The following is a 24,544-nucleotide window of genomic DNA, read 5'->3' as shown; positions in this document are numbered from 1 at the left end:
ATTCGGGGTCATGCACCTTCCAGTTAGAGAACTTTACGACATTTCTGTCTGGTGGCTGTTTTGTGTTAGATGTGACTCATCTGGTTTTTATACGAAGAAGATGCTCCATGCTAGTTCCGTAAAACCTCCCTATGATATCAATGTTGAGAACTCTGTAATGCGTTTATATCTGTTTTTATCAGGGATAATTTTTATTCAAAGTAGGCATTACCTCGGTTGACAGGTGAAAAATTACCTTGTATTTTGTATATTGAGCTTTCAAAAGTGCGTTTGACCATTTTTTGCAGGAATACCTTTCATTTACACTCTAGACGTGTATTTAATAGTATCTATTGGCTCTGGGATTGTATTGCAGGTTTTGTTCTGGTAGACTTGTTCTCCCTCTGTTCAGGATACTTTGATATTGTGTAAACCCATCTGAGGAATATTAGCGCCAGCTTCCTAAGAGGCATTGGGTAACTTGCTAGTCAAGAGATAGTAATTCCATTTTAAAAAAAGAATTTTCGAGTTTTGATAAGAGTATTATGAAGATAACTGAGGGTTCACGACATTGTGAGGTTAGAGAACTCGAATCAAAACTTATTATTTATGTTGATAAATTTTAAAATTGACCAAGACTTCCAGGGGCCAGTTTTACGACCGTGCTCAGGTTCAAAGAAGGCAATTGTAGAAGTACAATTCATTTATTTTGTTAGATTGAAACTTAATAACTTCCAAGTGTAGAACTTGGTAATTCATCCCCTGAGATTGCACATCACGAAAAGCCATAAATTTTGTTTGACCCAGTGGATTGTAGATCTTTTGTAGAAACTTGGCCTTGACCAGCTGAAACTATAGAATCTGCAGAATAACTCCCTGTCAAACGAAGAACATTAAAAATAATTATGGAATTTGGAACTAGATAAGTAGAAAATCCGTGTCAGTCTTGGTAACATTAGTCATTAATGGGTCGTAAAAATCATGTAATAGGTCCCTTGAGTTGTGAGTCCTATGAATCTGAGATACAAACAAATATTTCTTTACAATGTCTAAAGATTTCGTAGCCGCCAGCTACAGATAAAGACAATATAATTTATTTAGAAAAATATATTAAAGTTACACCTAAAGACTTTAGACAGATCTAGCGAGCTAGAACCTAGAGCGAGGTTATTAATACCTAATTCTATATTGCTCAGTGGTAATTATTATAATATTCTATTTCTTGAAATGGAATCTGATCTGGGGGTCCTCTTTTGTAGTTGGACTAGTTGGATCACATGTTGTTTGTCTGGGTGATAACAAGACTGACTGGATCTTGTAGAGGAGCTGAGAAACGTATGAAACGAGTTGAACAAACTTTCTCTACTCATGATACTATGATAGTGTTGATATTAAAAATGAAAACAAAGGATACAACTAGACCTTGGTATTGGTACAGGTAGGGCCATCGGCTTTAATAAACGCCCTTGGTCACTGTGACCTGGTTAGATCTTTTGTGACATTAGGACGGGACCTATTGAAGGTAGTATAAGCCCACTTAAGCCCTTTGAAGAAGAATTTGAAGGCTAAATCCATCCCGTTTATATTTAATCATACCCCTTCTAGCCAAATCTTCTCCTAATCTAACGGAGATATTTACACACTTTGTTATTCACGATTCCAAGAATATGTCCGAACAATTTTTGTGTAGTTGCCAGAATCGAACCAAGCACTTTCTCTATGCAAGAGATAAAAATATTGCTGTTAAAATACACCCACAGGACCCCCCCCTCCCTCCTGAAGAATGTGACTTGAATTTATTGGTTTAACACATTTCATAATTATCTTGCCAAAACATTATGCCCGTGAATCTATGCGGATAGTACGACAGTTAACCCTGTGTAGATTTGGTACAATCAAGTAGGATGTTTTAGCTCTTTCCTCTTCCATTTCCTTTGTAGATTATTTTAATTAATGTCTTGTAATTAAAATACAAACAAATTGATATGCTTCCAACCCCATGATTCGCACTGAGTTCTTGACTGAATCTACAATCTCAGAATGAAAAAGATGAGCAGGGACTTGGCTAAATAATATCTCATCTTTTCAAATCAAAGAGTGTAAATGTAAATCAACGCCATATTTATGATAAGTACGACCCTTAGGCCGGCCGGTTCCAACATTTGTTTGTAGGCTAGCAGTAAATACTAACATATCTAGCTAAGCAACTTAGCAGAAAGTTAGCAACTACTGCCAGCAATCCAGCATAGAACTGTTGAAACATCCATAAGTCATCTTGGAAATATTTCTCCAATTACACTTTCTTTACTATTTCTAGTTTTTGTCATTCACACGATTTCTGCTCTTTACACTGTTTGACACTTGTCCCTCTACTGCCCATTGGGGTTAATAATTTGGATGTTTTAATTATCTGCATGGTGGTATTAAATTAAATTCATCTTGACAAGTGGACAGTAGAGACGTCGTCCTATTATATTTTGTAGTAATGTGTATTTCTAATTTTTGCCCGAGAGGCTAATAGCCCATTAATCTTCTGTTTTCTTTCCCTTAATCTCCACAGTGTTCTTTCTTATCTCCTATGTTAGTTTGTAAGGAAAATCTTGACTGGTTAGGTCACGTAAGTCACGTTAGACTTTGAAAGTACAAGTTGAAACACCATAATTATATTCCTCTTGACTGGAAATTAACCTGATGTCTCCTGTTCGTCTAATACGAGTATGTCCTCTCGAGTTTGAGACACTCACTTTGCCAGAAGCACATACCAGCCTCACATTACCACGAATGAAGGCATGTATTAGACTCGGTTTTGCCTAACCTCAGTTGAAGATTTTAATTCTGCTGGAGTAAAGGGGATATTTTATTCTCATCTGGACATTGAAAATTTTGCTAGGAGTAGCATAGTTAAAATGGGGTTTAACACGTCGTATTGTCTGTCCTACGGTGTGACGGCATCTAGCTAACTACCAAAGAGAACTCCTTGGCCCCTCCTCTCAAACATTGTCTGCTTGAGTGTCATAAACGGATTGCATACAATCGATAATCAATATGACGAGATCACACTCTGCAAATCTGCTCTTCTAAATCATCTTGTCACCTACAAAGCTGGAAACCCACACGTAGTCTATGTGTTAACACAATATTCCTCTCTAGGTTGCATACTAAGATAGAACTTCCTTGCGCTAAGCACGGAGGAATTCTTTAGTTAGTCATCCAAGTAGTGCGACACATTGAGATATCATCGCTATCAGTAAGGTTTAAGGTTTCTAGGACTGCTTGGAGGTTCTACCGTGTGTCCCCAGGGCCGTGGCTATAATGTTAGGACTGGTGTAAAGTGACCGTTCTGACATATTAGAACGAAGATTCTTCTAAGTAACGAAGGCTTACTTACTGTAGGGTTATCCAACCCTCTGCAAGACACTCATGGAAAACACCTGACAAAAAAAGCTACTGAAGATCGCCCGGATCTTCGAGCTCAGTTAGGAACCAGCTTTACTCCATACACTCGAAGGACTGGGGTTCGAGTCTCAAATTTATATGCTGTCTGCTTTCGAGACCCACCTAGAAGCCAGTAAAACTGACCTAGTTTTATTTATGTGAAACCACGTTTCATCTTGATTCCGTGATATTTGTGGAATATTTTCCTTCCTCTTGTTTTTTTATTTTTTTTTTGAAGATGAACAGGCAGTATCTTTCATAATTGTTGTTTTAAATCATCACTGTGCCTGTCTTTAGCCCTTCATAGACGATGACTAGAAGACAGAAGTATTTTGTCGTGCATGTTTGTCTTTGTATACCATGATGGCTATTTATCTATTTAACACGTGATATGATTTGAGTGAAACGTGGATTAATGTTCGGATCGCCTTATGGTACTATTTACTCATAGGGTTAAATAATAGCGAAATGATCATAAATATCATAATTTGTGAGCACAAAACAGATCAAAGTTTACTTGGATTGCTATTCTTCTGATACATGTAGGTACTTACTGTCTTGATTATGGAGAATCTCTGGATATGAAGGCTCTGGTCCTCAAAGGGTTAGTATGATCAAATTGATCAATTTCAAGGCCGGAGATTTGGCTTCATTATTAAATCCAAATCTAGAGCCAATACGGCTTATTACGCAGATTCTATAGGAAATTCAGGCCTAAGAAATAACGAAAGAAGTATTTAAGGCTTGTTTTCCAAAGAAAATGAGATATAAATAGAATTTAAGAATTTTGTTAGAACAGGTAAATTGAAAACGATGGCAAAGGAGGAAATAATTTTCCTGATTGCATTAAGAGGGAGAGTCTAATCAGCGGAAACGCACATGAAATAACCTCATATGCAATACATTTTGATGAATCATTATTGTTTTCAATAATGCAGATTAACATTTGGGTTAGGTGTTATCTAAGAAGCGATTAAATCAGTCATACTTAACCTGTTTTGCCCTAGATCACATTTGGGTGTTCCAAACTTTACTCGAACCAAATTTCAATAAAAAATACATTGGTAAGGGTCCCTCTTGTGGGCTAAAGAACTTAGGCACCGTCGAGTATCGTCTTTATCTAGATTGGTGCCGAAGTGAACATGTTTGATCATTTTACGAGAATTTAAGCTGCCAAAGGGCCGCACAAAAAAGCTTGACAGGCCACAAGTTGAGTAAGGCTGAATTGAATGATAAGATGGATAAGACACTGTTGCATTCCATGCCTCCCAGGCTCAGTATTCAAGAGCTACCAGACTCATTGAAGTCATTGGCAGATTTCATTGTTGCCCATGATCATGTTTTGACAGATCTAAGTGATCTGAGAGCATTTGAATTTCAGATGTTATTTTCGTGTAGTCATTAAGCAGAGTTTGATGTGTGAAGAGAATTGATGGGTTCATGTATTAGCTGTCAGATTCGGAGCGAAAAGAATGAATAATTATTACTTGTACAAAAATGGTAAAAAGTGTAAATCATGACTAATAGATACTCTGACTATATCCGAAACCTGCCTCGGTAGCATAGTCTCGGTAAACTTGTAAATGGGAGGTTGTGGGTTCGATTTTATTTTTCCTGGATGAAATATTGTTTGACAACTTGACACGGTAACCTTGCTTTAACTCGATAGCTTTACAAAATAACTAGATTTTAAAATATCTAGTTTTTAGAAATTTATGCCAACAGAAGAAATGTAACTTTCGGTCGCGTGGGTATCATTCTGCTCGTACAACAAATTCTACAACATGTTACATTGAAACTCTTGAAATGCGCCCAAGCCACCGACTCAGACATTTCTAATGTTAATTGTGGAATATGATTACATATTATGTGAGTTGGAAATTTAAAATTAGAATATAACACAAGCTAAAATAAAATAAATAAAAATAATTGAGGTCAATGGGCTGGGGGACTTAACGAAAATAAACCGTTAAGAAATATTTAAATTAAAATCTGGGAGAAGAGATTTGGAAAAATGGGAGGGTGTTGGGAGAAAATAACAGGAAGGAGGAAGGAAATTGAATAAATCACTTGACTGCTTTTTCGAAAGGAAGTTTTAGGTTGTTCGACAAAAATACACCAAGTAAAAAAAAAAACATCTTTCACCGATATCTTTAGGGTATCTACCCATTATGATATATGAGATCTTGTAAAGTAAAAACGTATGTCTGGTCAATTAGTCAGGATGTTTAAAGCTCTGGTTGAAATTGGAAACGATTTGACAGGTGTGGTGATAACTTTGATGACTAGATTGTGAATCACTCAATTCAGTACATTTCCCCTTGATTTTTTTTTAGCAGTCAGAAATCATTCATTTGTTCGTGGATATTAATCTTATTTAGTGAGGAAATGAGCATCTAAGAGGTTGATTGAGTCCTTTTAGTTCTCAGCTTGTTGCCTCGAGGAAATTGAAGATGGACCGTTAATATACGCTTGAGGAAAGTATTAAGAAAGCACTAAAATAAATCTTGTAAAGCATGGAAACTTGAGAGATGGAGGAATCAAGAAATACCTACTAGTCTGAGATTGAATAAATAACAAAATATTGAGAGTAAAAGGATTATGCTATGATCAATTTCATTTTTACTTATTTCTTGTTCTGTACAAGGTGATCATTTTAAAATTAGAAAGTCGATTTTGTTTAAAATCACACTTACATCCAATCTACGATACTAATTTCAAGTTTGGCTTTAACCGGATCTTCAGACATAGTACCCCAATGGTTTGTGCATTTCTGCATTTATTTATTGCGATGTTGAACAATAGTATGCACTGCCAGACAAAAGTATACAACTAGAATTGGTCAACATTAAATGTTCGGAGCTAAAGTAAAGAAAGTCTAAATGTAAATATTACAAGTAGACTAACATACACATTATTCTTAGTGGACCCTAAAGTTTTATGTAGATTGCAAAAGATTAATTTCCTAGTTTTCTGGCTTTTAATATAACTGGTCAATTCAATGTTCTCTCTTACTAGCTGTTCCTTTTGATGATATGTAGTAAAATCTAGTAGGTAAATAATTTTAATTGTGGCCATAAGTCTAATGGTGAACATACGTACAAGAACGCGTTTATTTGTACGGGGTGGAGCAAAAATTGGTACCTAACTTTCAGTTTTAATGGTTAAGTAAGCGGAATGGATATTGTCAAATTTCTAACTATTTTTACTCGTTTGTTTGTAGTTTAAGACGAAATTCCACACTTAAATCTTTGGTAGTATTCTACATTTCATATAGCCTAATTTGAATCAAGTTACTTGGAAGCAGTTTTTTCGTTCCATTCTGTATAATAGAGCGGCGGTCTTGCAACTTGTACTATTGCATCAATGTGAATCTTGAATGTTGCAAGCTAAGAATGAAAGCGGATCTGATAAATTGATAATAATGAATGTTACTGTGATCATTTCTTGGTTTGTACGTTTTACCATTTTTTCTGTGTTTGAAACTGTCGAGCTATTAGATTTGATGAATATGTCTTGGACTTGCAATTTTGTCCGTGCTAACTACGCGATTGCTTTGAATTTTAGAATCAATCCTGTTATTGATTTTGTTAAGTATCGCGCTGTTGCAAATTGGTTTTTAAGCCGAAAGGATGCATTTTTGCGTAAGGAATAAATTCCTCCAAAGAAGGCATTTCTTACATGGTTTTACTTTTTATTCAGCACAGCGTTTTAAAATTGCATCGACATCAACACCAAGTACCCCTTGATAAGAAACCAAAAGCAATGAATAAGTTGAAAGTGAAATGCCTTCATTTCTTTGATGTTAAAAATACTGCGTTTTTTCCTTCAAAATTCTGGCTGGAAAAATAATTGATGTGTTTGATGTACGTTTTCCAAATTTTCTTTTAAATTATGTGACAATTTTGAGTGATTTTTATGCTTTCATTTGACGTTTTGTCCCATACTTTGGGCATTCCGTCAATAAATAAATTCTCTTGGTTGTGTCTCTCTTCTTGTGAACTTTAAAATTCGTCTTGCGTGATATTCAAGTGATCTATGAAATTCCTATTTTAATTAATGACGTTCAATATAAACGTATATCAAATATTCTGTGGTATAAAAATCCGATCCGATATAAACTTTTTTATTTTCTCTATAATTCACATTAATTATATTTCTGATGACTCTCTTTAGTCCTTATGGATTGATTTCTCTTCTCTCAATGCAAATCCCTGGGCCCTCGTTTTACAAAGAGGATTACATCCCAAAACTAGTTATTTGATTCCTATTGGTCAAAATTCAATGTCATTTGATTTGAAACCAGACTAGGTTAGGAGCTACACTTGCAGTGCAAGTTGGGTTTCGTAGAAACTTGGCTATCCTTTTACTATTCAATCTGCTAAGCCAATTAATTGAGATGAATTTTTAATGTGCCATTTCTCCTTCATTAGGAGATTCTGGTTTTGAAGAGGTTTCAGAAAAAGGAATTGATGAGAGAGTTAGTTATGCACTAAAAAGAGTTTCAGAAGAATTTTATGAACATGGACAGTAACTGAACTTGAAGAAAATAAGCATGTGTTCGGTATAATTTATCCTTACAATCATACTTTGCACCAAAAGAAGATGAGGAAGTACTCTTATGTTGCAGTTTTTATATGATTTATAATACTCGTAGGGTAAACGATTCATATTTAAATGAAATAGAAATACATCTTTTGACTCCTCAAATTCAATTCCCTTCTATGATGTTGACAAATTGGGCCTTTTTTCGTCCTCAAGTTACTATTCTTGAGGCTTGTGACATATTTACAATACAAATGAAAGGAGGAGGATCAAGAAAGTATTCGTCTAAATGTAAAGATCTTCGTGTTAGTGATAATAACTCATATGTAAATAAGGAATGATCCAAATTATGCAAATAAATTTATTCGTATTTTCCGTATTTTGATAGCACTATGGATGGAATGCAGTAGTAATACGAGTACAAGGTACAGCCCAATATTCTGCACTTGAAAACCAACCTGCCATCAGTTTTCTTTCATTGCCAGTCATAAATAATAATCATGAGTTTTATCACGACGGATATGAATAAATTTGATACGTTTGTTTGTTGTTTATTGTGCATTGATTGTTACTTGACTCTCTGCTAATGAACCGAAGAACGATTCAGTGAAAAGCGAACACCTATCTGAAGTGACCAATATGAAATAATACCTGATTAATAGGAAAATTATTACCCGTGATGCTGATTTGATGCATTAACCCATTGCTAGTTTCTTTGAGCTAATAAAAAAGAGAAAAAAGACTTGCTGTATTGGCAATAAATTCAGTAGTGGTTGTTTTTTTTTTTTTTTTTTTTTTTTTTTTTTAATGCGGTAAGAAAAAATGAAACTATGCGGAGTACCTTGTTTTTTTTTTTTTTTTTTTTTTTTAGTCGTCAGATATCATAATGTACTGACTAATTTAAAAGTCTTTTAGCTTCCGGAAATGAGGCTTTGAATATTTAATTTTGATAAAATTATGTTGCTGTGTTAATAATCTCATTTCTTTCTCTTGCTTTTTCAAACAAAAGTCTGTTCCTTTCTTGACCTTTGTTGTTCAAAATAAGTAACAATTACATATGGTGGCTATAATAATTGATATTGTTATCCCATTGCTAGATAAGGGTTAACAAGTTCTTATCAGATTAGTCAATTTGTTTATTTTTGTTCGATATTTTGATTATCTTATTATCTGGGACTTTCAAACTAAGCTAAGGATTAAACTTGTAAACTAGATCAACATGTAGATCCAAGTTTCAGTTAACTGGTAGAGCTCAAATTAGAACTTCAATCAAATGTGATATCGAGGTTAATTTCTTCTTATTGTGTATAGTTGTGCTTAAAACAAGTGACATGTGTGAAACAGTAAGACCCAATGTTTATACCTGTCACCTAAATGACATAGACACTGTCATGCTATGGGAAATAGAAGAAACTAAGGTGAGTTGCTCATAGTGGTTTCGATAAACTCGAGTTGAACTCTATTGAATTGTGTCGGGAGACTATGGCAGTAAATATTCCAAGATGTAATTCAAAAGTGACATACGTGCTAATTCGTTCATAAACTAACTGCATCTATGTCTAATCATATCTGGTGGGATTTCGTATTGTTCTGATTCAATACAGATATAAATCAAAGGGCATGTATTATATTCACATTTGTATGCAGTGAGTTTTGATTGATTTTATTATTGCTTTTGTTATTGTTGTCCCACAAGTGAGGTGTAAATAAATTGTTTGAATCTATTGTGAGTGTACATAGCATTATGTGTAGAAGTGCACATACGTATAAGTGAATTATGAGGTACCCAAAGGTTAGATGAACTGTACAGACCTGGCTGAACTCACTTCTCTGTATTCTGAAATTTATTGCTGCTAGTTTTGACCCTTATGTCAGGTTTACGTCTGAAGGCAACAGCTGTCTGAGATAGTATTGGTGGTAACTTGGAACTTGAAACTCAAACACAAATGACTCCTAGTTCTAATAAAAAGGGTAAGCCTTACTGATAGCACTGGTACACCTACTTTTGGCTCATTGTCTTGAAAATATGGTTGATATTAGTCAACCTTTGGAAGGTCAAATAACACTTTCAATTATGTTCGATAATACAGTAAGTTAGCGTCTGGCAACATTGAAACTGCATCAACATGGTAGGAAAATAATAAAGAGCCATTGTTTTATGCAACCATTCACCGTGGCTAACGTAAATCAAGTACAAAAGGGATTCAAATGTAAACATTAACGTACATAAAGTGAACAATGAAACTTCTGTTGGCCAAGAATAATTATCGCGATTTATCCAGAAATGCTGATTGAGAAATAGCGAGAGTGATTCTCAAACCAAAAACCAAGGTGAAAATACCTCGTCAGTTCTCAAAAATCCAGGGACAATTTATTACAGAGACGAAAAGAGTGCGAATAGTAGGCTTTATCCATTGTAAAATGTAAGGTTAATCCTCGAATGTGACCCAGAAACCTTGAAAATTGGGGCTTGAACTGTCCCCGTTTTATTCCAAATATTGAGCTGAATCTCCTGTGATCCAAAATATGGAAAACCTCTTTTGTAGGAGTATCAATGTCAAGATGTAGTTTCAATAGCATTATTTACCACAAGTGCATGAAGGTTAAGAAACTCCGAGTTCTCGGAGGCTCTCGACTTCCCGAGAAAGGCAACATTGTATATAATTGGTCTTGACATTGCATGTATTATTGTTATTGACATCACACTCATGCTTGTATAGCTTGTAGCGGAATAACTCTGAAGAAATAAATCAACCGCAAAGAGCCAAGAGAACAGCGACGCTATGTACAAGATGTTGTGGATTACTGCGGGTTTGAATCGGTGTAGGTAGAGTAGGTAACCAAAGTGTGGGTGAGCGGCAATTGGAAGAGACAAGTGGTGGAAAGTAGGAAGAGATGCAAATGGAGGTGAAACAAGTGTTAAACCTAGCGGTGCAAGTGAACAAGGAAATACAATCACAGGAAAACCACACTATACATACGTCCCTGAACATTGAGAATGCCCACAATTTTCTTAGTAGACAAAACAATATCAAACTCTGAATGAAAAGTAATAAGTTATTAAAAACTTTGATTATAAGTATAAACATAGAACAATGAGAAAAATCAGCTCATTCTATTGTAGTGACAGAAAGACTCAACATTGTAATAAATTAGTTGACTTCTTACATATGCCAATATCTAGATAAAGTCCAAGTGATGACTAATGCAAGTTACATAATCCGACCATTAATAATAATATAGATAAAATGTCGTCATAAATGTCCGTAAGATACATTAATTACATACTAATGTATCGTGTGCAACACCCTATGTACTATGTCATCTCTGCTATATTTGCAACATATGACGGCTTATCGCTTGTTATTAAGTATTAAATAATTTTACTTTCTATTACATTATGCATAGTGAACCTAAAGATCAGTGCGAAAAAATCCTTAAAGTAATAAATAAAAGGTCGTGTGATGTTCTCACCAGATTTTTAATAGATTCATTTCCTACGCCTCACTCCCGCGGTATGCCCACTCAAAGTGGGATCGACAATTGGAGTTATTTATGATTTTGAGTCACCGATAAATAAGAGACCTTTGACGATTTATATTTTTCAATTACTTCGCACCGTTGACCCTGCTGTGAGTAGGAAATTATTAATGGGCAGAGGAAAGTGAGAATTAAGTCCTAATTGAAACATGTAAACGGGACTTGTTGAACTGTTGGCGTTGTGAACTACTCAGTCCTAGCCAACAATATACATGACATATAAATAAGGTTATTTTCTGATTATTGGAAAAAATGAGAACTTATTTTCCAATTATTGGAGAAATTCACTTACTAATTGTCATTATCTAAACAAATTTACTTACAGAATGCCACACCGTGACACCAGGTTGTTGTCACCAGAATGTCACCAAATATTGGTTTAAGAAACAAAAAAAAGCTAGTGCCAGTATAACTGAAAACATAAAAAAGTGCAATAGTAGAAGTACAAATACAGTTATTTATTTTTTCAAAACAAAACTGGGAATAAAAAAATGAAAAAAAAAAAAATCAAGATGAAATAAAACTGAAAAAGAAACTATAACTTTTGCCATAAGCCAACGGAGATTATAATAAATTATCTTGGATTCACTTTTTGTGATGTGGGGGGTCTAGATAGTGAGATGGTTGTTAGCTGTTGTGTTTGCATGGTAGCAAACGTGTTAACATGAAAATAGAGTAATTTTTTCAATCCCCCATATTGTTTGCTTACTCGAAGGGAATGGAGAGAAGTCGCTAATCACGAGCGATTAGACTTTGAAATGCAAATTTTGCTGTCACAAATCTTTTGCTATATCTTTCCCTGATTTTCGTACATTTGCCATACCATTTACAGCCACTGTAGGAAGAAGTGTTAACCGGACAGGAATACTCGGACAAATTGTGATTTCCAGAACCTCAAAAGCCTTAAATGCCCAGCAATTACTATGTAGAACAAGTATATGATGCAATTGGTTAACTAGTTTCAATTAATTAGCTATGCATTGAATGCATTCAAGTGACCTTGAAATGAGAACAAATGTGTTCGCCATAAATACAATCGCTAGAACTGTTTGTTTTCGTAATGAGTTCTCAAATTTCACGATAGTGTGACTGAGTAGGTAGCACCGAGTAATCAATTAACAGACCAGTATTTTTATCGCATATTAAAATCGCTGATTGAGCCGTTGGCTATGCCTGCCAAAGTTATCAAGGAGATGAAAGTTTTCTTTGAAAGTAGGGGACAAAATGCTCAGTTCAGCTTGAAAAATGGCTTTGATCGACTTTGGCATTTTGATGGATAATATTTATAATGTCAAGTTTTGTGCTGTACTAAAAGAGCGGTGATGGTTTTACACCGTTGCTTTGGGATTTACTACCTATTTGTTTCATAACGTAAAGAAAAACCGTTCATTAAGGTATGCTATTTTCAGATGCAGCTTAAATATTTTTTACTTTTTAACTTGTCTCTCTTTTTTCGTTTCTTCTCTGTGTACTTCATTATTTTGAAAATGCATTTTGTTTTGTTGTCAATCTGTCTGTCCATCATTTTGATTAACCGGATATTTCATGGCGTGAAACACTAGTGCTTTCAAATTGTTGCATACTTGTACAGTTTTAACCCTTTTTAGTGTGCGTGAGTGCCGTGGATTTTGACTTTAACAGGCTCCGGATTTGGTTTAACTCTGGATATGCTCTCTTGAAGTATGAAAATTCATCTATGGAGTTATTATGTTTGTTTGAAAACTCTCGTTTTCATTTTGTTGTTTCACAACTCATGTAGAGTTGCCTTCACATTCTCAAAAATGAAAATCTGTCCTTGTTATTTCATTTTTCTAAGCGGTTAATATTCCAAACATTTGTAAACAACAAGTTTCAAGTCAGATATTAAATTGAAAAAAAAAAAAAAAAAAAAAATAGATTTAATTAGATTCATACCGCCAACTGAGTGACCAATGCTTGTGGGCTGTGACTTTGCTAGTGTTACGAAATTGACTTATCAACAATCTTGTACTTACATTGTTTACAAAAAGGGTTAAGCGTTGAATGACAAATGTTTCATTTCATGCATAAATCTAAAGAGAACAACGGTTTTGTGTTGGGGGCACGCCAACTAAAGTAATATGAGTTATTATTCAGTATTCACCTTGTTTCTCAACTGATGTGCTCCCTGCTAACAGAACACTGTGCTCCATTGTGCCTATGCCTATTACACTTCCCTCTGTGCTTCCCCAACGCAGAACTCACTCTCAATATACATAATTCAAATAGTAACTTCAATTTGCATTCGCATACGAAAGTGGTGAAAATGGCACATCCTCTAATATTTGAAAATGTTAGTGGATGTGTCACATTGCCCGGTATCAACACAGCATCACTGTGTCTCCATTCCCTTTCAAAAATTTGGTCAGCTAGTCAGTAGATATGGACATTTTCACTTTCTCATACATCTTATGGTCTTGTCAAACGCCTTGTGCTTCCAACATACTGTAGTAACGGTGCTGTACGATCAAAAACATTTGTTAAGCTCGGCAATTTGAATTCATCTACACAAAACACAACAATGTAAATTAAATCCAATGTAAACAACGCTGTATGATTTGATCTTGATATTGCTTCAAACAAACCCACATTTTTTTTTTCCATTCAATGTTTATTTTAAATGAAATTTACGAGTCAGATTTGAAGAAATGAAATTCTTGATGTTTGTGAGCATTGATAAATAGAAATGTAAATGTCCACTAGCTGTGTCTAGTGTTTTATTTCAAGTTTTTGAAACGTTTCGACTGACAAATTTACTGTCTGAGTTTGGTTTAATCTGTACCATTTTATTTAGCCCCTACAAGAAGACTGGTATTGTGAGATAGTATCTGCTAGCCCAGGGTGGTGTATAACTGCTTCCATTGGAAAATTAATTAAAAGAAAATTTTACGGGGCTCGCTGAGATACGAACTCGTACCCACTACTCTAACACTGTTGGATTCTGTCTGATAACAAGTCGGCTATTCAGTTTGCTTTATCAGTAAATAGATTGGTGACATTAAAATTCAAACAATAAACTACAAGCTCTGCAACAACAATATCATGAGATTTTGCAATGAAAATAAAATTCTGTGAACTGTGAAATGTAACGATGAAGAATGGCCATTAAACTCGCCATAAAATATATCGGTGAAAATTTCAAAAAATTTGCGCGGTTTCAATTTTGCTAACGACAATTAATTTGGGGGGGGGGGGGCACGGCGCGTCGAGGTAATGGGAGCTAATTTTGAGACGCCCACTCACGAAGTTAAGGGAAAAAGGAAGCCCAGCACCCAGCCAAAAAAGTGGCCCTGAGTCATATAGCTTTTTATTGCTATGTGTGGTGGCTTGGTCAATACTAAGGTATGCTTGGTTTTTATTCAACGATTAGTGTATTTATGAACAGATTCTTAAATGGAAAATAAACAGAATCTCCATCCCTAGAATACATTTTGATAGTTTAAGTAAAATTGTGTCTGAGGCCACGAAGATCAAAATATAAGACAAATATGAATATTATTATTTGATGAATCTCAGTATTCTCAGTGCAATATACTTGTACTCTTGTACTATGTAATTTACACTCGATGGTAAAATGAAGCAGCTTTAATTCTAATAGTATATCGTGTTTCAGTATATTTTGCCAAGTGACCACTTTATTACTTGATGAGTAATAATAATAAGGAATTGCACGTATCTATGCACTAATGCACCTCACATTAATAGACAGCCATTTTCAAGAATAATTAAAATTTTATTTTTAACTCATCTCACCCCGCGTTTTGTAGCACATTCTTTTTAATTATTTATAATTGCTAATACAATAGTGTTCAGTGCTTGCGGAATGAAGAACAATATTTCATTTAGACCGCAGCGCAGCGCCAGTGTAGGTAGGATCATTACCTTTCTGCAGGCGGTTCACGCCAAATCTCATCTATTGGTAGCAGAATTACACATTTCCACACATTCCACAAATAGCAAGCAATTTATCACTCTTCAGATAGAGATATAAAGTGCTATACACTCACGACAAGAATTCATCATAACATTTTATTGAACTTTGACTTGATGTAATAACTACTTGACGTGCCAGACAAGATTGGAATTGTTGCCATTCCAATTGTGAAAAGTTTGTCGTACCCAGGGATTTCCCGCCGCGCCGATGAAATTATTTTCATTTACAAGGCGAGGGTCATTTGATGATGGTCCTTGGGTGACGGCGCCGGTTTCCCAAGTCCCCATAAGAAATAGTTGAATCGAGCCCAAAAAGATTTGTTTCTTTTGAACCTTGAGAGCGAGAACGTGTGTTAAGTGTGCATGTAAATTTGGAACGTGAAATTTGTGATTTATGTTGCTTCAATACGAAAAAATGTTGATGGTTTTGATGAAGTGGTGAAAACAGTTACCCTTGCATTCACTCATCAAAAAATTTCTGTGTTAAAAAAGCAATTGCTACCATAAGTTATATCCATTCAAGAGCAAAATCCATTTCCTTTTATTTGTACACTTGCAAAATTTGTAATTGTAACTCCACTTTGACTTCAAGATCGTTCCATTAGATGTCCTATAAATCTTTCAGCTCAGAAAACGAGCGAAAAGAAAAACAACCAAGTAACTGCTTGTATAGAAAAACATTGAATTTCGAAATATTAAATTGTTTACTGCCCTCATATACGGATGACGCATAAGGCCTACTGTGCTACTACTGTTCGAACTTGTATTTTTCTAGTTTTCAAAGAATGTGACAAATTTATACATATTTACAACGTTAAATACAATTGTTAGAACACTTTTCGATGCCAATAACGTGATTTCAAAATACATACATGTAATTTTTTAAGGTCAAGATAATATGTTTTCATTATTTTTATCGCTCAACACAAACTTAGCTGAATTTTTCCTGTTTTCATTGTTTTGCTTCTGACGACATTAAAACCAATATGTTGCTCTAGCAACACAAACTTTTCAGACGAAAAATGAGATTTTTTCCATTTAATTCGTTGTGATTATGAACCTTTGCAAAAATAGTAATGAAATTTCAACCATTGAGATTTTATTATTTTTGTCTTGCCAGTTTTTTTCCTCAAGAGGAGCTAGTTAAAAGAAACGTGCACTCGAATAACGTGTTTCTTACTTCTTTCTGTTTCAGACATTCACAGCATGGTGCAACTCTCACCTCAGAAAAGCTGGCACCGCCATCGAAAACATCGAAGAAGACTTCAGAAACGGATTGAAATTAATGTTACTACTCGAAGTCATTTCCGGCGAAACGCTACCCAAACCCGACCGAGGCAAAATGAGGTTCCACAAGATTGCCAATGTAAATAAAGCCCTTGACTTCATTGCCTCCAAAGGAGTCAAGCTCGTCAGTATAGGAGCTGAGGGTAAGTCAAGGCATCAATTTGAAAGTGTCCACACATAGTCGATGGCTGATGTCGATTGACGAGGTGAATCTATGTTGTCGATGCAGTGTGAACGGTTTCAGTCGACATCGATCGACGGCCGTCGCGTCGACCATGTGTAGACACAGCTTAACATAGAGCATGAAAAACTGTCCTCTGTGAAAGTTTTTGACACACGGATGGTCATCGGCCCGATAATTGAAAAGTTCAAAATACAGATCAGGACAAAATACCACTTATAAAAAATACCATTGAAAACTCCCGAGTGAATCATCTTTTATTTCGCAAAAAAAAAGTTTGCACTCCCCAACATCTTGGGTTTGCTCATAAAAGTTATTCCCAAAGTAAGGAGGTCTGAAAGTAATCCCTTTTCTTGGTGTGAATGCCTCTTATTCTCAACATAAGGATAAGCACCAACACACTGGTGTTGCCAGTGTGTTGGTCTTTTAAAAGTTCAATCGATGCCTACTATTGGTAATGAGGTGAAACTCCGCTGCCATATGGGCAACAATTAGCACAGGAAATGTAACCTATAACTTGGCCAGTTGGTGTAATCAGTAGCTTAGAGCAAGGGGTACAATTCTCTGAGGCTTACCACCTCGTACAATGACGGGATTGGGTTCAATCTGGGATTGATTTGGGTAATAGCTATAGCTCGATCTTAATCTCAATCCCAAGATTCCCGAGATATCGGATTTGGTTAGCCTGGGCATAAGTTCACACCAAGCTCGGAGATTTCTTTTTTTCCTGGACTCGATAGTCCTTGACTTCAACCTGGAAATTTTCACCTTAAGCAAATCTGTAAACCATGGCTAGAGTAGAGTCGGACCTCATACCTTAAATGAAAATTACCTATTAAAGAGTTTACAATCTTCGTTAAAAAGCCCTGTGTCCTGCTGATAACGCTTTGAGTATCTAGTTCACACTCATTAGAGATTAGAGCACCTATTCTAATCGTAATCTTAATGGTCTTGGCAATTTTATGACTTCGCCACTAAGTTACTGATAATTTGTCGCTGAATATTAACAATACGCGTAACGCCATAACATGAAGTCTGAACTAAAGTTGTGTTGTTTATCCCAGGAAACCAAAACAATAAGTACCCCTTCAGTTCTCAATGTCTTGTTATAGACCGAAAATAGTTTTCACTCTTCTCTACTGTTTACTATTATTTATGTAACGAGTTCCTGTAAAGCCCTTCTGTGTTAGAGGCCTCAGAAATCCTTCTAAACTGTGGATACTTCGAGAGATGAAATGCAGCTGCTCTTCATTCTGCTCAAATTGTGCTCTTCATTCAGCCGAGTGAGGACTGTTTTATTGAGATGCTATACGTATACATTAGCCTCGTGGTAAGGTGTTCTGGCAAATAATAAATAATTTCAATAAATTTCCCACTCGAAAACATCCGAAGTATCGTGTGTTTTTCTTCTTCGGAATTTACAACCTCCCATCATAAAGCCAAATACAAGATACTACATAATTACCCGCTAATAATGCTACCTAACAAGCAGGTATGCTGGGAAATAAATCATCCGAGAGTTTACATTTTCCCCCGTTTCGCAATGATTCATCTTAACAACGTCTCATTTATGCACGCAAATAATTGGGTCACCGGAACTCGAAATTCCGAGATGTAAATACACGTATCGGTAATATCCTATTCCTTCTACATTGGCAATATCTAGCTCTCGAACACACCTGGTAGCTGTTAGTTGAATTGCCTCTGGCATTTTGTATTGGTTCACCGTTGTGACTCGTGTGGTGGTTTAGTCATAGGTCGCAGTAGACAATCCCCAAGTATGAATGTGACGGAGTTCCCCCGTGATCCCCCCCCCCTGTATGACTCATTGCTAAGATATCTCACTATGACTTTTTTTACGGATGATGTTTTTTTTCTACTCATTGAGATGAAACGTTCGTATTTATTGGTTTGTTTGTAAATAAATCGTCCATTACACATCGAAGCTATGATCTTGAATCATACATCCGTCATTCAGTAATGTTCTAACGGAGATGAAATCCGATGACGTCAAATGGTCCGAGTTTCCAGGTTTACGAAGATAAACAGAGAGTTGACAAGATGATTCATAAATTAGGTTCACAAGTTGCTCTCAGTAATTAAGAATCACTTTACTCAGCACGATATGACAAGCCATTTACTAGAATTTACCGGCTTTAATCTGCTTGAACACATACAAGCATTAATTTTTCCAAATCTACTCAACACACATTATCTCTGACAGAACGAGGAATTCTTGAAAGCAATATCACAACAGGAGAGTTGCTCCATATTCAACTTGTCTCCAATGGGATAATCATATACGACAAGCATGCACTAAAATAGTAATTTGTGATTAATAATGTGTGTTTTACCAGTCTGCTTGTCTTTCTTGCCCTCATTAACTGTAACACTGATTTGACAAGAAGCACGTTGTATTTCTAGTTTCTAGAGATACCTCGAGTGGTCAGTCCCCGAAAGGAATCATGTTTAAAGTTACAAGTGAAACATGGGGAAAATTGTAGCAAAAATTTGAAGGAAAAAAAGTCGCAATAACTTGTAACTTGTCCTGCTCGAATGAGACTAAAAAGTCCTTTGTAATGTACAACATAATTTCTTTTAGGCATGAACCCTAGACGTTTCAACCGAGGAATAGAATTTTATCCTTATTTTGAGACAACCATCACGCCACGGTCACCAAGTAATTCCTCCTAGCTCCTAGATATTTGTCCACCGATTGCTGGCCATGTGGCGGTGCAGTATCATTTTAACACTGATTTCATCCATATTTTAACACTGAGTTTATCCTCATTTCAACGCGGATTTTATCCATATTTTAACACTGATTTTATCCTCATTTTAACACTCCACGTTTTCATTTCCCCCACAGAAATCGTCGACGGAAACCTGAAAATGACTCTGGGTATGATTTGGACCATCATCTTGCGATTCGCCATCCAAGACATCTCCGTGGAGGAAATGACAGCCAAGGAGGGTCTCCTGTTGTGGTGTCAAAGGAAAACCGCTCCCTACAAGAACGTCAATGTCCAGAACTTCCATCTCAGGTGAATATTTGTTTTCCTATCCTTACAATATTTATAAACAAAACACTGGCTTTCAAGTCGCACTGAAGCATCAATTCCAAACATCTGATTGGCCTAAATTGACTTCAGTCTGACTTGAGAGCAAAAATTTTTGTAATCACGTAGCTTTCAGTGACACTAAAAAGCATTAGTTGAAGTAGCTATAGGTATAAACAGTGCGAAAATTGGTTGTAATGGTGTGATTGGTTTCTAGCAACTAAAGTTGTGACGGACCTCTGGTTAACACAAAGAAAATACATTTACATTTGATGACCAGTGATTGTATTGCTCGGTAGATTAAGAAGTTCTCATGGGATATCAATTCTATCCTGGATCTTTCAGTGAGAGGTTTAATTTACTCTGTGCAATATACTCCTCTAACAGCTTCAACAAAAGTCTTTGAACGTGTAGCTATGAATTTGCTTTGCTGATTGCTAACTGTTGGTTAGTTTCCAACAGTCTCTTCATGATTGTTAAGGACTTACTTTTTCCATTCACTTACTTCGGCTATCAACATTGTTTACAATTGCAGACCTACAAAGCTATTAACACGTCACAACGATACTAATTTATGGGTTGAAGCAAAGAAACAAGATGTTTTGATGAAATATTACCCCAATAGCACACCAATAGGCAATCAATAGGTATTCTTCTCTCGTGAGCTATTTCCGACGTAGATCAAAAAAAATTGATAAATAAAAAGTCAACATTTGAAACAAATAACGATTTTTATTTATTTATAGTTTTTGACGGAAAAAAAGTTGGTCGTTTTCCAGAAATTTTGACCATGCCTTTATGGCATCACAAATAAATGACCTAGATTTTGTTCCAATATTGAATGATGGGATGTTTTCCTATCTAAGAATTTGTAAAATTTCTCCATTGATAACGTTCGATACCCTTCCACACTCTTCTCTCGAAACGTCAAAACAAAATACTCCGTACTATTTACGATGCTTTTGTATTTAGAGAATAAGATGTTTTTGCACTACAAGTTCTCAATACTTAAACGCTGGAGCTTCAGCAACTATAAAAAATATATTTCCTCAAAACCTTGCGCCAAAAGATCATATTTGAGGAATTATAGAAATCTCATGGCTTCACGAATGTGTAATCCTAGATAGAAAATAGTTCAAACACCCAAAATTATAATTGACAGAGGGATTAACTCGATATTTTCTCTTTTAGCATCTAGCATTAGGTAATTTCCGTTCAATAGCTGCATTTATCCTCTGATTCTAACGAAAAATACTTTGTCACATTTCAGTTTCAAGGATGGTCTTGCATTTTGTGCTCTCATTCATCGTCATCGTCCCGAACTTATCGACTATCACAAGCTGTCCAAAGACAATCCTCTGCAAAATCTCAACACAGCTTTCGACGTGGCCGAAAAATACCTGGACATCCCCCGGATGTTGGACCCCGAAGGTTCGTTTCTTTTTTCGATTATACTAGTTGACCCGTCCTTTCTGCGGGATCAGCGCGGCGTAAGAGGCATGACTTTGAAGCTCCGCCATTTTGAATTAGGATGAAATTTAAGTAGAGTCTGTCACCCTCAGCACCTTAAAAACGACAAAAAATTCATTAAAATCCGTCGAGCCGTTTTCTCGTGAAAAGATGACAAAAAACATGTCTATCAGCGTAAAAGACAGAAATTTTTCTAAATTGATTTTTGGGATCCTTGATGCATAAGGAGTAAGAATAACTAAAAATTTCACGATTTTAAGCTGTGGACAAACAAATCTACAATTTTATTTACATTTTCTTTCCCCCGCAAGTGTTATATGATACGACACTGGTTTCAGTCAAGTGCTGAAACAGTCATTCTCAAAGTACTTTTCATCGATAGTCATCAATTGGTCTGGACTGTGACGTCATCACAAATATAAATAATGAAATAACTAGTGAATCTAGTGATCCTCTCTGTACAATGCTACAGTCTCAAGTGGTAGTCCTGTATTGTTCTAGTTGAATGGAATTTGAAACGTTTGCAAAGCGTATCTGATTAGGGAGAACTTGAGAGTCAAATCTCTCGTGATGATAGGTCCTCAGACGAGATTTTTTTCCTCGTCTTTGGCCTGAATTTAGACCACCAGGAACAGCAAGTAATCCATTCAATAGAAGAGAACATACCTTGTTTATACTGCCAGCATAGGACTGAAAAGTCCTTTTACTCTCGCAGTCTAAACAGGGTTTATGAGGGTCTGTCTGAACCAAGAATGCATTCCAAGCAGTAAAAGTCATTAAAGCTATTTCTCGGATCTAGAATATTGACAAATTAGGGCACACTCATTGTTTCAAAACGAACGAGAAAATCCATTTGTCTTTAAAAAATAAAAACATCACGTATGACGGAAATGTTTGTCAAAAAATCTCAATTCACGTCAATAACAACAATAAGTGATTTGACAAAGCACTTCAAATTTCAAATATGAGTTCATGAAGTATCTAGAAAACTGCGGACAGTTAGAATCTTTGTTATTTCTATGGTTGGAATGCGTTATTTACTCGGTTTCTATTTTCTCTTGAAAGAAAGAGGCTACCAATAAAATTGCCAGTATTGCCAGTCCTACAACTTCGTCGTCATATTATGTTGGTTTCATCTGGACAGCATGAACCATCCACATCAGAAATCTCCTCATGGATGGTACTTTTCTGTTTAATGCTGTCCATCTCAAATGGGAAGGTATAGCCATAATACTTTTCTGTAGATCTACTCTGACCTTTTCACCCAGCTTTCAGTTCTCTATCGCGGCCTTCTCTTGTCCATCTAATAAGAGCGGTATAAAATGAACAAAGAACGTGATAGAAAACAGTTTCTTCCTTTTGAAACATTTTTCTTGTCCTTTCATTAGTAGTACACCTATCTACCCCTGCTGGATGAGCCAAAGCATTTGCCGACTTTCGCCTCAAAATCCTCTCTGAAACCAACTAAAATTTTAATAAGGAAACTTTTTTCCTATTCGAATTTTCATCGTTTCTAAATTTACATTTCTTTAATCCTAGATTTGATCAACACGCCCAAGCCCGACGAGCGAGCTATCATGACCTACGTGTCATGTTACTATCACGCTTTCCAAGGCGCACAGCAGGTATTCCATTCTAGAGTGCAGCGTGCGTGTTAATCCTTTTGACGACTGGAATAACTTTTGGAGATTTTACATTTCCCGATAACATGTCCCATTATATTGACGATAATGTCCCAGTTTTGGTTTCTGCTCATCCGCAGAACCTTACAATTGTAATATTTTGGTTTTGCCATGGTTTTAAAGGTGCTGTTAACTATAATACTGATTTTTTTTTTCTACACATGTGTAAACTCTCAAAATGGGAACATTATGGCTGTCAGGAAACTGTAAAATCTCGCTATCAAAGAAAAAAACAAATCGTAGACTTATTTGTAGATAATTAATTAACCTTGAACGATTCTGTGTTAATGTTTTGAGTTTTATACCTACATTTTAATTTTATGTTTTGTATGCCCTTACCCTAATTCCCCGATTTTTGTTTATATTTAGTAATCGCATTTACATTGAAATTTATATCTCATGCTACGGAAAAGACTGCGTTACGATTAACTTTTTTTCTATTGAGAAATTTCATATGAAAGAGTGTTCATCCGCTGACTTTATTGAACTCAAATCCCTTTGCAATATGATTAACATGTAGAATTAACAACGTTTTGCTCAGTCATTTTGGAGGAGATATTATCTTGATTCTAACACCCGTATTTACGAACAAAAATTATTGCTCTCAAGACAGACTTGAGTCAATTTTGGCCAATCAGATGTTTGATATTGATGCTTTAGTGCAGCTTGAGAGCCAGTATTTTGTTCATAAATGTGGGTGTTGAACTTTTAGACATTGCCACCACCTCTTATAGTTCCTTAATGTTAGGCCAGCCTCTCACTATCAGGTAGAGCTGACAGGCAGACCTAATCAGGCGTACCTGAAGTTAAGCAAGGTTTATATACTTATTTGTAAACTTTACCTATGAAATATATAAGACCTTTGTTTAGACTGCGGGAGTAAAGGGACTTTTCAGTCTCATTCTGGCAGGATAAACAAGGTATATTCTATTCTATTCTACCTGTTATAGGTCTACCTGATAGTGAGGTGCTGGCCTTAAGAGTTATGTTTCCTATAAAATAACTACACCTTTGGATCACCTTAACATTTATGTTATTTAACAATGTTCTAACTTCTAAGAATCTGAAATAACCAACTTTTGTTTAACCCGAGTTTGGCTTCGTTGTTATTTGTGTGCCTTGTGTGTGTGCTTTTTTCATTTTAGATATGACAAACACAGCTATGCCTGATGAGAGAGCAATTATGACTTACGTGTCCTCGTATTATCATTGCTTCTCTGGAGCACAGAAGGTAAGGCTTCGTTCTTTGAAGGAATTCTCAAGAGGTAGGTACGGAAGAGTCAACTCTTAAATCGGTATAATGACCGTAAGGCCGTAAAATCGGCATAATGTCCGTAGGGCCGTAAACGACATTGTGGGACGTTTGGATTAGACAAGATTAAATAACATGGTTGGACGAAATCACTTATCTTATT

The 24,544-nt window shown here is 35.8% G+C and overlaps 1 protein-coding gene across 1 annotated transcript in view; it reads left to right on the top strand.

Moving 5' to 3' along the window:
- The window catches only part of LOC103506762 (alpha-actinin, sarcomeric-like), a 38,825-nt gene that overhangs the window by 12,987 nt on the left and 1,294 nt on the right, over positions 1 to 24,544 (top strand). Inside the window, exons 2-5 of the mRNA XM_008471162.3 lie at positions 16,646 to 16,880; positions 19,788 to 19,962; positions 21,248 to 21,408; positions 22,987 to 23,072. Of these exons, the coding sequence (XP_008469384.1) occupies positions 16,646 to 16,880; positions 19,788 to 19,962; positions 21,248 to 21,408; positions 22,987 to 23,072 (657 nt within the window). The remainder of the gene's footprint in view (positions 1 to 16,645; positions 16,881 to 19,787; positions 19,963 to 21,247; positions 21,409 to 22,986; positions 23,073 to 24,544) is intronic.

The sequence above is a fragment of the Diaphorina citri genome, unplaced genomic scaffold, assembly GCF_000475195.1.
Source record: "Diaphorina citri unplaced genomic scaffold, Diaci psyllid genome assembly version 1.1 scaffold260, whole genome shotgun sequence".
Classification (NCBI taxonomy): domain Eukaryota; kingdom Metazoa; phylum Arthropoda; class Insecta; order Hemiptera; family Psyllidae; genus Diaphorina; species Diaphorina citri.
Note: the sequence above shows the minus strand (reverse complement) of the source record. Positions and strands in the feature narration are given on the sequence as shown.